The 12,552-nt window shown below is 38.7% G+C and overlaps 1 protein-coding gene across 2 annotated transcripts in view; it reads left to right on the forward strand.

The window, feature by feature from the left end:
• Positions 1 to 12,552, forward strand: part of LOC124309248 (regulating synaptic membrane exocytosis protein 1) — a 1,429,783-nt gene that overhangs the window by 1,247,553 nt on the left and 169,678 nt on the right. For both annotated transcript variants that reach the window (XM_046772697.1, XM_046772698.1), the window contains exon 14: positions 12,279 to 12,355. In XM_046772697.1, the coding sequence (XP_046628653.1) occupies positions 12,279 to 12,355 (77 nt within the window). The remainder of the gene's footprint in view (positions 1 to 12,278; positions 12,356 to 12,552) is intronic.

The raw sequence follows: 12,552 nt of genomic DNA on the forward strand, positions 1-12,552 counted from the left end.
ACTGTATGGCAGAGCAAAGCTCATAGCAGCACCGTACAAATTATTAACGTCAAAGTACATGAGATAAGATTTTTCGACCTCAGGGTCGAATTCCTCCCCCATGTACCTGTTGTTAGCCTTTGCGTATCTGTTCGAGCACTGTGACACACGACCACGATTACCGTTTTCGATAAACATAACCATATCTATGTCGGTGAGAAGCTCGAGCTCGATGTCGGTACAATTTAACATCGCATCGAAACAAACGACATACCGGGCGCGGTGTAATAATGTAACCGGTCCAGGTTGTACGTTGTCCAACAGCTCTGTCGAAAGTTTTGAAAAACGTCGGCTAGTAAAAAAACGTCCGTCCGTAAATACAAGTCCGAATACTCTCCCAAAGTTTGAAGGTTAAAAGTTTGCCAAACTTGACATGCATGTGCATAGTCGTCGTCTGATATATCGCGATCATTTAATTTTGAGTAAAATTGTTGTTTGGATGGTAGCCCAACTTGATTGTTCACGATCGTATTGTCTAATACAACCCGCTCAGTGGTGAAGTGAAAAAGTTGGTATAAAAGCTGACCCGTTCCCACTATCTTGCACAGTTCAAAATGGAGCTCATCCTTGACATACAAGGCTTTCGTAGACCTTTCAACAATACCTTCACATTGAAAGAATTGGCTATAATTTCAATCTACTCCGAGGCATATCCTTCAATGTTTTTCTTCAAGCCACCTTACGAATGGGATTGTCCGGACGTGAAATACAAAAGCCAAAATTCTTGGTTAGAACGCGATTTTCACAGTTTACCTTGGAGCTGTGGAACCATACCGTTTGGGGAAGTTGAGTAGACCATTGAAGACAGACTGTGCAAAGCTGAAACCGTGTACGTAAAAGGAGAAGAAAAACGAGATTGGCTGGTCAAAATTGTCCCGAAAGTTCAAATCATCGATATGCTGGACTTTGACTGTCCGTCGCTTTAAACCTTGCAAAAAACGTCAGCTGTGTCTCTAAGGTGCGACGTTTATACAATACTCAACGCAATCTGTGCAGCAAAAAACGTTTTGATACTTCAAAATTGGCTACAAAATCATCATACTGTTCGGATGGCGAGGGTGTACGATTTCTGTTACCGCGCAGAAGCGTCTACAAGAACGGTCCCGCATTCCTGGCGAATATATTATCCTGGTTATGATTCTGTTGAATACAATTATTGTACTATCGTTGTGAAGTAATTTTCCATTGTACCCTATAAATTGTACTCAATGAAACTGTTTTTTGAAGAATATTTATGAAATAATTTTACACTTTCACCTCCACCTTAGCTCTGAAGAGAGAATTTTTTTCAATACAAAGCTTATGTAAGATTCAACCTTGCTCTCCATCCTTGACCGAGCTGTACTCAAACCGAGTTATGTTTTGCATTTCTAGAGTGATAGTAACATAACACCGCTGATCCATGGCTCTGAATATACCGCGGCTATCGGTCGACCTTGCACTCTGGTCTTGACTGAACCCGTTCAAAATTCATCGTTGAGTTCACATGACAGTTACAAGCCAAAAAAATGTCACGTGGTTGATATCAAACCGACATCCGAGTAAGTGAGAAACAATTCTCAGAACCATTAATTTTGGAATGTTGCGTGGTTGATAACGTGGGAAAGGAATGTAAGGTGGTTCATGTTACACATCAGCGATATCCGAGTGGATAAGAAACAATCCTCGGAACTATTAATTTTAGAATGTCGCGTGGTTGATAACGTGGGAAAAGAATGTGGGGGTTGTTGATGTTTCACATCAGCAGTCCTACCGTGGGAAAGAAATTTGGACTGGTTAATGTTACACATCAGCAGTCCTATCGTGGGAAAATAATGCGGGACGGTCAAAAAGTTCTCGCCCCCGCCGCACCCTCTACTGACGGCAGACAAGCACTACATAAAGACTTTGACCTTCGGTCGGTAAGATTGTCGGTAAAACAGCACGATTTTGACCTCCGACCGATAAGAATTGTTGGTTAAGCAGTGCGATTTTCACCGTAGACCGATACAACTGTCGGTAAGGTTGCTTGGTTTTCACCTCAAGTCGGTACGGCAGACTGTGATGTCATCGCGGAAAAGGGTTTGAGTCTAGGGTGAATGTCGGTAAGTGTCAGTAACAGGAATCTGTAAGTAGAACCCCCATTGCTATACTACTTGGCTAGCTGCAGTACAGAGGCAGGGGGAGCATTCTGCAGACGCTTAATGGGAACGGAGACAATGTAGTAATAAGAAGAGGTTACGTGGTATAAGGTAGCAGTAGAAGTGTGGGAAAAGCATCTAAGGTCTGGAGGACGTAACAGGCACGTTTTTTTCGAAAATTTTCGTTTTCTAATCTATTTTTTGAAAAAAAAATACGAAAAAATTATTCAAATACATTGTTACGGGGTAGAATGCGTAGACTCCGATGATTGGTAATCGAAGCTTACTCCACGCCCAGCCAAGATGTTATTTGGCTATCATAAGGTCCGTTTACGTCGACTGTGCACTCGCGTGCTACTACTCCCAATGCAGAAAGTGAATGGAGTAGAAAGGGATCGCTTTTAAGGGAAGGTAAACGATTTGAAGTATACGACTGTTTATTATTATCAAGCAGGTGTTGGTGTATGTGGTCAACGCAAAGGAGTCTGTCGAGGGAAAGGGTATGGTTTTGCTTTAGACGGATATGTGTCTTGCTCGAGCGCTAGGACGGAACTGGGGAGTTTAGCGGGATGTAGGAGGCAAGCTAGACGCGAGTTAGAGAAGAATCTGCTGACTCGCCGACGATAAGGGCAGACTATCTATTATAGAGTCTTGGTGATCGGTCAATTAAGAAAACGTATTTTTAGTTAACGTTTCGACCCGGATATGGGCCCTCCTCAGAACGATTTATTTTTTCAAACTGTCAAAAATAACAAAAAGATTTTTGTAAAATGAATAATAGTACTAGAAGTAATCAGACTTAAATATTGTAGATGTAATACTCTTAGAGCTATTGTGTTGATAGTAAGAACCTTATGAATAATTGAAATAAGGATGTTTTTGAGTGTTATTTACCTTTTGAATTAAGTAAGTGGACTAAGATGTAGTCGAATTCACAATTACAATTGGTGGAAACAGTGTTCTTTTGAGTGACGGTAGACAATGTCAATCTTCAAGTTATTTTATATGTGGGAGTTAATAGTTGGTAGTCATTAATTAAAAAGATTAAAGAACTATGTTTCTTCACAGTCAGTATGTAAATGTGTTAAAAGGTTATTAAAGAAGGTCTTTTTAGCAATGAAATTAATTCACAGGTGTCAATGAAGTGGAGGTAGGCTCTTTATAATTAAGTTCTACATGTCTAACGAAATATTGTTGGTTGAACCAATTGAGTCAACAGGTGAATAACGACTGATGGGAAAAAACAAAGTAATCCAAAGTGAAGGTGAACTTATCATAAACAATTATACAGAAAAACAATAAATATTTTGTAAGAAAAGTTATGTAGAAAGGACTGTATAATGGGGACAAAATAATTTTTTGAGAATATGTAAATTTGAACAACTGGTGAATTTTGAAAAATTAACGACGGAGCCAGGAATCGAACCTGGAATCTAGCGATGCTTTACCGGAGACTTACTCCACTAGACCACCTAGCCGCCCTGACTCTGTTGTCTTTAATTTCTCTCATAACCAGTGAGTTCAAATTTGTTTTCATGTGCCCGATTTGTATGAATAAGAATATCTTCTCTGCATGCACGATGTAAGGAGACTGTAGTGTGTAGATGTTTATGTTTACCCTTTTCAATCCTTTGCTTCCGATGAGAAGCCCGTAAGACGGCAATGCCGTCTAATAAATGATTAGATTAATTTGAATTCACTGGTGATGAGAGAAATTAACGACAACAGAGTCAGGGCGGCTAGGTGGTCTAGTGGAGTAAGTCTCCGGTAAAGCATCGCTAGATTCCAGGTTCGATTCCTGGCTCCGTCGTTAATTTTTCAAATTCACCAGTTGTTCAAATTTACATATGGTCAACAAAATTCTCTCGTAGATTAATGATTTGCACACCCGCATCTCATTTATTAGACGGCATTGCCATCTTACGGGCTTCTCATCGGAAGCAAAGGATTGAAAAGGGTAAACATAAACATCTACACACTACAGTCTCCTTACATCGTGCATGCAGAGAAGATATTCTTACTCATACAAATCGGGCACATGAAAACATATTTGAACTCACTGGTTATGAGAGAAATTAAAGACAACAGAGTCAGGGCGGCTAGGTGGTCTAGTGGAGTAAGTCTCCGGTAAAGCATCGCTAGATTCCAGGTTCGATTCCTGGCTCCGTCGTTAATTTTTCAAAATTCACCAGTTGTTCAAATTTACATATTCTCAACAAAATTCTCTCGTAGATTAATGATTTGCACACCCGCATCTCATTTATTAGACGGCATTGCCGTCTTACGGGCTTCTCATCGGAAGCAAAGGATTGAAAAGGGTAAACATAAACATCTACACACTACAGTCTCCTTACATCGTGCATGCAGAGAAGATATTCTTACCCAAAATAATTTTTTGTATGTAGTTAAGGTTAAACAATATTAGTTGTGTGGGCGGAGATTAGAGGTTTGTGAATATTACTTAAATATTCAACATCTTGTCTAAGATTAACAGAATTGGTATGACCTACAATGTTGCACATTTCTAATAACAGTCTTCTATAATAATTGTGTTCTTCACAAAGGATGTTTGTGTTGTCGTAATTAAAAGTGTGTTGTTTATCGATACTATGTTTCGTTAGAGCTGTATGACGTTCTTCAATCTCGTGTATGTTGCGTTGGTGTTCCCTAATTCTAGTGTTGAGATGTCGACCAGTTTGACCTATGTAGACTTGATTGCAGTCATTGCATGGTATTTTATACACGACATTAGATCGTTTGCCTATGGGGATCTTGTCTTTGCCTGTATCAAAAACTAGTTGTAAATCTTTTGAATTTTTTCCAACAAACCTGACATTATATTTGGCGAATAAGCGGTTAAGTGACTCAAAGAGTCCGGATACATATGGAATGGGGATATATGTAGTAGCGGGTCTATTGCTATCTTCAGCAGGAGCAGAGTCAATATTATTGTCAGGTATGTTGTTGATGTAGGTGCGTCTCTTATTAATTTGTTTGTGTAATAGGCCATGAGGGTAATCATTCCATCTTAGTACATTGTATATGAGCGACAGGTTTTTTTCCTGGAACTCTGTACTAGCTAGTTTGATAGCTCTGTCAACTAGGTTAAAGATGGTGCCTATTTTGAAGGACAAAGGATGGTGAGAGTTATAATTCAGGTATCTTTGTGACCAGGTTTTTTTGTGAAACCAATCTGTCTTGATATTATTATTGTTGTGTATCAACAATACGTCTAAGAAACTGATGGCGTTATTTTGTTCTGTTTCGATAGTAAATTGTAATCTAGGATGGTACCGGTTAAAAATATTAAGGGTGTGATGTATTTTTTCATTTGGAACGGCAGTAAGAATATCATCCACGTATCGAAAATAGAACGGTAAAACAAAACCAAGATCGTTAATGCAAGACGTTTCCAAGTCTTCCATGACGAGGTCTGACAGGATTGGGGAAAGAGGAGATCCCATAGGCAAACCATACTGTTGTGCATAAGTATCGTTATTAAATTTAAATATTGCGGAGTCAAAACATATTTTTAAGGCTTTTTCAAGTTCACTAAGGGGAATTGGGATCTTATTTTCCAACGAAGCCCAACGGTTGTTTATTGCAAGCTTACACACGGGAAACCTACAGCTGGATACTTACGCCGTTGGATTCGGACAGCCGAGAAAATGACAAGGATGAAGAATCATAGGATCTTCCTCCTACGTTGTAAGAAAGAAGGAATAATGCCTAAACACCTAAATTTCTCTAAGACTACCTTTGAAAGCATTAATTTTAATCTGTCAAAATCAATAACTAAAGCTAAACAACTCACAACTGAGTTCCAAATATCGCTATTGAAGTTAGAAATCAATGATGTTCACATACACATTATCAACTCTGAAAAGGCAATGATTAACCTCGCTGAACAAATTAACCTTAAACTTGGGAGTACTTTGGGAAACAAATTTTTTGAATCCCAACATCGGATGCTAAACAATAAATTCATTGCTATAAAGAACAGGAATATCATCAAATTCACTAATTTACTTGCTCATAAAAAATCTTTGAACAAACACAAAAACTCGCATTCAATTGGAAAAAATAACTGGTTAATAAATCTAACTGATACTCCTATTCCAGAAAATGTTACCGAAATAGTACAACTAGGTCACAAATTCGGACGAACATACAACAAACGTGATCTTCCGGTCTTCAACCTCATTTCCAATTTTGAAGAAAAAATTTCGAGTTTTCCTAATGAGTCAAGAAATCAAGTTAGATCCGATTTCACTAACCGTGTACTTGTTTTCCCAAAGTACCCCAAAAAAAGAACATCAATAATTATGTTACTGATCAAAAAATCCGGGAGACTATGATTTTTAAAAAAAATAACCCTGAAATTATGATTTTAAAAGCTGACAAAGGTAATACGTCGGTTGCTATGTATAGAGACACGTATAATAAAAAAATGAGACAGCAGCTTTCTGACACCAGTACTTATAGAATTACTAGATATGATTTGTGTAACTCCCTACAAACCAGGGTGAATAAGCTCACTTTTAATTGGTTTACCTCTAAACTTATAACCAAAAATCTACATCGAAGTATTTCCACGTACAATAGTGTCCCTCCACGCGCATATGGGCTTCCAAAAATTCACAAAGAGGATGTCCCTTTAAGAATAATAGTCTCATTCGTCAATAGCCCGACCTATACCTTAGCCAAAACAATCAACTCATGGCTCACCACCAATATCACACCTCCCATCTCGAGAGTTAAGGATAGCTTTTTCTTAGTTGACAAAATTAAAACATTGATCATCCCGGACAATTACACGTTAATATGTTTAGATGTAATTTCACTCTTTACCAACGTTCCTACAGATCTCGCAATGCTTGCAATAAACAACCGTTGGGCTTCGTTGGAAAATAATATCCCAATTCCCCTTAGTGAACTTGAAAAAGCCTTAAAAATATGTTTTGACTCCGCAATATTTAAATTTAATAACGATACTTATGCACAACAGTATGGTTTGCCTATGGGATCTCCTCTTTCCCCAATCCTGTCAGACCTCGTCATGGAAGACTTGGAAACGTCTTGCATTAACGATCTTGGTTTTGTTTTACCTTTCTATTTTTGATACGTGGATGATATTCTTACTGCCGTTCCAAATGAAAAAATACATGACACCCTTAATATTTTTAACCGGTACCATCCTAGATTACAATTTACTATCGAAACAGAACAAAATAACGCCATCAGTTTCTTAGACGTATTGTTGATACACAAAAATAATAATATCAAGACAGATTGGTTTCACAAAAAAACCTGGTCACAAAGATACCTGAATTTTAACTCTCACCATCCTTTGTCCAAAAACATCCTTATTTCAATTAATCATAAGGTTCTTACTATCAACATAATAGCTCTAAGAGTATTACATCTACAATATTTAAGTCTGATTACTTCTAGTACTATTATTTATTTTACAAAAATCTTTTTGTTATTTTTGACAGTTTAAAAAAATAAATCGTTCTGAGGAGGGTCGAAACGTCAACTAAAAATACGTTTTCTTAATTGACCGATCACCAAGACTCTATAATAGATTACATACGAGGTCGAGAATTCCTATTCATCATAAGGGCAGACTACAGAGCGTAAGGTCACTAAGAGTGTGGGAAAGGAATATGAAGTCTGGAGGACGTAACAACATCTTCATCCTTTTTTTTCAATTCTTGGAAAAAATCGAAAATTTCTCGGTGATTACCATTTTTTTTTTTTTTTTCTTATATCAAACTGACATTTTCCGTAAGTCCTCAAATTTTTTCAGAGTGGTGTTTTTTTGAATTCTGTTTTTTTTCCCAGTTGAAAAAAAAAATCTTTCAGCTAGCCTTATTTCTCATAACACCGTTCTGAAAATTTTTAAGGGTGTTCAGAGAACTTCCAAATTTGAAAAAAAGGAAAAAAAAATTGAAAGCGGGAAAAAGAAACTTTCAATACTGCGAGGTGAGATTTGACGGACGCGTCAAAACATCGTACCGAAGCATTGAGATTTGCCGCTAGAGGCAGTATGATCTGAGTTTTTTTGATTCTAAATTGTAGAATTGAAAAAATAGAGATGGAATTATTTGTGAAATTCCACCATAGTCTTCCTGTGGCACTGGGGTCATGGTCATATTTATCACCAGCTAATAACGGAGGTGACAGTCATAATAGAATATCGTTAGTCAGTGGATATAACTATATTGCGTCCGCCATTGTGAATTGTTTAATTGAATATCGAGATTCGTAATCAGCAACGTCAAAACCCCCCCGAGTACGAAGTTCCATTAGAATCAAGTGAAGTTTTGAATTTCGCTTCGCTATATCGGATCGGCCATTTTGAAATTTTCAATTTGGCTTTCAGATTCGTAATCAGCGACCCAAAAATTCACTTATCGTGAAGGTTTCGTATCGAATACGAAATTATTCGCTCTTACCAGTATTGGTACAAAACATTGATTTCAGGTGCATCAGTGAACCGCTTAACCTCGCAAACGTCAAGCTATATAATACTCGTAGCAGTGCGATGCGTTAAGCAGTGAGGAACAATATCCATACTCACACCAGAGAAAAATGAATTAAGATTAGTAGCATCAAAGCTATTCTAACAAAGGTCTGCATTGAAATTACCCATGACAATTATACTATTTTTGACTTAGCTGTACTGCAGGAAACTTCCCTCAAAATCTGCCATGTAGCCAATCTTGGGTGGACGATATACTACACAGAAGGGCATCTTAGACCCATTAGCACTGGAAAGCTCAGCGATTGAAAACTCAGACCTTGCAGAGAACGCACAAGTCGGGGTTACAAAAATTTTACCCTTAAATGCTCTATGCAGAAACAATGCTACATCTGCCCCGCCGATGGCGGTCTGATCACAGTAAAAAGTAGCAATGGGAAATTCAGCTCTTTTGTTGATTATTCGTAAGTGATTAGATTTGGGCGTATTTGTATTAATTTTGAGTCTTCACGGCCGGAAGTTCCAGACTGACTGCCTTAGTCATCACTGATCTCATATTAGCTAGTTGCTCATTCTTTTGTCGTATCATTCTTTCGTCTCTCTTTTATCTTCCTTTCTCTCTTTACTACTTTTCTCTCCGTCTTATTCGTATACCTCACGCACAAACATTATACTATTTTTTCACTGCTGGATTCAATATAGTTCTGAAAAGATAAACAGTCTTTATTCAACTTTGACGCTAAACAACTGAATATATTCAAGTCAAATATTCTGGGCCGAAGCAATAATAGTACGAAAGTTTAAGTCTCTCCTCGCGACAAGGATTGACCTAAGCGTGTTTAATCAGTAGCTAACAATGGAACCGGTGAAAGAATTGTGCGATTACTTGTTATAAACTTCCGTTATTTATCCGTCTAAGCAAAGAGAAGAAAAAATTAGCGGGTGTGCGGATCTACAACAGAAGCTGTACTGTGGATTTGTGTGCGTGGATTTCGTAAAAATATGCGTATATTGTCACGTGCGGAGCGATCTCGCACGCGACGACTTGACCCTCTAGGTAACCGTAGAGGTTTATATTTAATTTTTCCGTGGGTAAGTTGGCGATCGCCCTCTACAGGACGATCCTAGTGAAATGGATTAGAGGATTTCAATATTAAATTTAGGAATGTTTTCGATGAAACCCAAATGTTTAATGAAAAAGATGGCAAGAGAAATGGGAGACGGGGAAGCTTACAAGAATATTCTTAACCTAGGTGTTTACTCTCTCTCTCTCTCTCGCACTTACTCTTCGGTGGTTCAGCTCCGAATTCGCAGAACGGCTCACACTTTTACACTCACATGAAATTAAGAATACAGAACTTGATTAAGTTCGTGGCACAGCTTCCTACACTTAAAATCTAACTTCGAAAGGCTGACGTCGCGAAGCGAGACGCTTTGAACACCGCGTGTAGAATTAGAGAAATTCTCTCTCTATTCGTCGGTGACTCTAAGACTGATAACTCTATACTCGACAGCTTGAAAGGAGCCTGTTTCCGTTGACGTTGGTTTGATCCTCTCTCTAACGGGACTGACTTCGCTCGCTCGTCCGACACCCCTTGGAGCGTCGGGCAGCGAGCGAGGTTTTTGCTGAATTTACAATTTTGGACAAAGGCTCGCCTCGCGACGGTCATCCTCGAAGCGCGTGATCTCGCGCTCGCCTCATCCCGGTGTTGATTACACCCGGGATCTGTCGGGCGCGGAGACGCTGACGTTGCTGACGGTCGACTACGTCGTTGCGCTTTGGTCATGCCACGAACTGTTTTATAAATGAATAATTATGAATTTACTAATGAATTGAAAGGTATACTTCCTCGTCTCTAAAGCAATATTAATAATTATTGACATTGGTATACATACATGCGGCGTTCGTGACAATATAAGCATATATCTACTTGCATTTCACTCATGCGTACGTACGTTTTTCTCCAGTTACTTCTCAGGTGAGTGAACTAGCCCGGCAAGTCTGGAACAGCATAGTTAGAAAAAAAAAAACAACAAAAAAAAAAACTGGTCATCGTATATTCGCAGTATCAATTTATAATGTAATTTACAAAGAAAGACCTGAAACAACATAAGTGGTTATGCTTTCAACAAATAGAATTGTATAAACCATAATAGGTGCAAGCACATATAACTGCTATCATTTGCGCCTCGAGAAATTCGAGAGTTTCAGTTGTACACATGCGCCAACATCGTTGAACCGCACTGTTCGGAAATGAAGCACTTCGTGCATGTGTGACAAGCTTCAAAAATGAACTTTCCAAAGAGGTGTCACAGAAAAATATATATATTTTTTCAATTCAATTGTACTCCATCTATTGAACAAAACGAGGCTTGTTGATATATAAGGAAATTAAGCTTTCTTTATTTATGACATTTGGAGCAATAGAATGTTATAGCTCATCGATACGGAAAAATTCCTTTCCAAGTCATACGATTAATGATGAATTAGGGTTACGCTCTGTAGCAACAACGAATGGGCATTGTACTCGCAACGTCACTTCAACGACCAAGTAAGCCATGGTCCGAGTCCCCACATCTACACGGTAGATTTTTTATGGTACAAAAAACCCGTTTGGACCTTTGGAAAGTCTTGGCTGCAAAATACCTGGTCGCCAAAAACGAGACTAAATACCTTACAGCGGGTTGAGAGATCAGTGCTGTGATGGGCTTTACGCGAATCGCCTGGTGCACGGTTAACGGTAGGGTAGACTAAACACAGTCGTAACAGGGTATAGTTAAACCACAATGAATAACTCTCGAGTCATGGGCGTTTCGGCGAGGGGTTTAGGGGAGAGAGAAACAGTTTACGCGTCTGAACGTGTTTGTCAGTATTGTGCTAATTCTCTTACCCCTGAACCCCTCGCCAAACCTCCCATAATTCGAGAGATATTCACTTTGTTTTACCAGTTCCCTGTTACAACTGTACCTAGTCTACCCTACCATGTCTTCTTGCCAGATCATCATTCAATTTTAAGTTAGTCGATACGCAACATAATTTAACAAACGCTCCGAGCCCACACAACGAGCCCAGGCTTGAAATAAAAAAGAAGTCCGACTGACGCGACGTCTTGAAACATGAGCATCACAATTTTTGAACTTCAATGATAAATAAATCACAACCTTCTAATTTCAGACAAATTCGTTTCAACTCCTATTCCAGCTAACACGGGATTTTCTACTAACTGAATACTACATCACGGTATTGCTCTCAGCTATTTTGGCCTAATGTTTCATTTTGTCCCGGATATCTTATTTTTCCTCAGGTACCCTGTTCTGCCCCGGACGGCCATTTTTGAGCCAAGAATTTCATTCTGCACCAGATATTCTATTTTATCCTACATGTTCCACTTTGCCCTGAGTAGCCCGTTTTGCCCAGGTGCCCAATTTTTCCCCAGTGTTGCATTTCTTCCACAGGCATCCCATTTTGCAGCAGGTAATCCATTTTTCTCCAGCTATCTTGTTTCGTCTTACATGAGTGTTGCACTTTTCCCCAGGTATCCCACTTTGCCAAACTGTCTCGTTTTGTCTAATGCTCTTGTAACTACGTCAGGAATAATCAGTTACCAGACTTTCCCATCTCTTTTCCATAGAATCGGCGATTTGCTTGACGATCCGGGAATGGCACCAAGCCCAGGAAAACCATCGGGTAGCCTTGGTTTGCAATTGGGTAAGTCAATATAAAACTTAATACAACTAGAATTGTTCAGAGACGTCATAATTTTAACTTGCATGTAATCTGAAATAGTAGTATAGTGTAAAAAAAATATTCCGAGAATAATGGCGAAAGAAATATGTTTCGTTGACGTGACTATATTTTTTAGTTAGCAACGAAAAATTTAACAGTCTAAGCGACAAAACATTTTT

Source organism: Neodiprion virginianus, chromosome 7 (assembly GCF_021901495.1).
Source record: "Neodiprion virginianus isolate iyNeoVirg1 chromosome 7, iyNeoVirg1.1, whole genome shotgun sequence".
Taxonomy (NCBI): domain Eukaryota; kingdom Metazoa; phylum Arthropoda; class Insecta; order Hymenoptera; family Diprionidae; genus Neodiprion; species Neodiprion virginianus.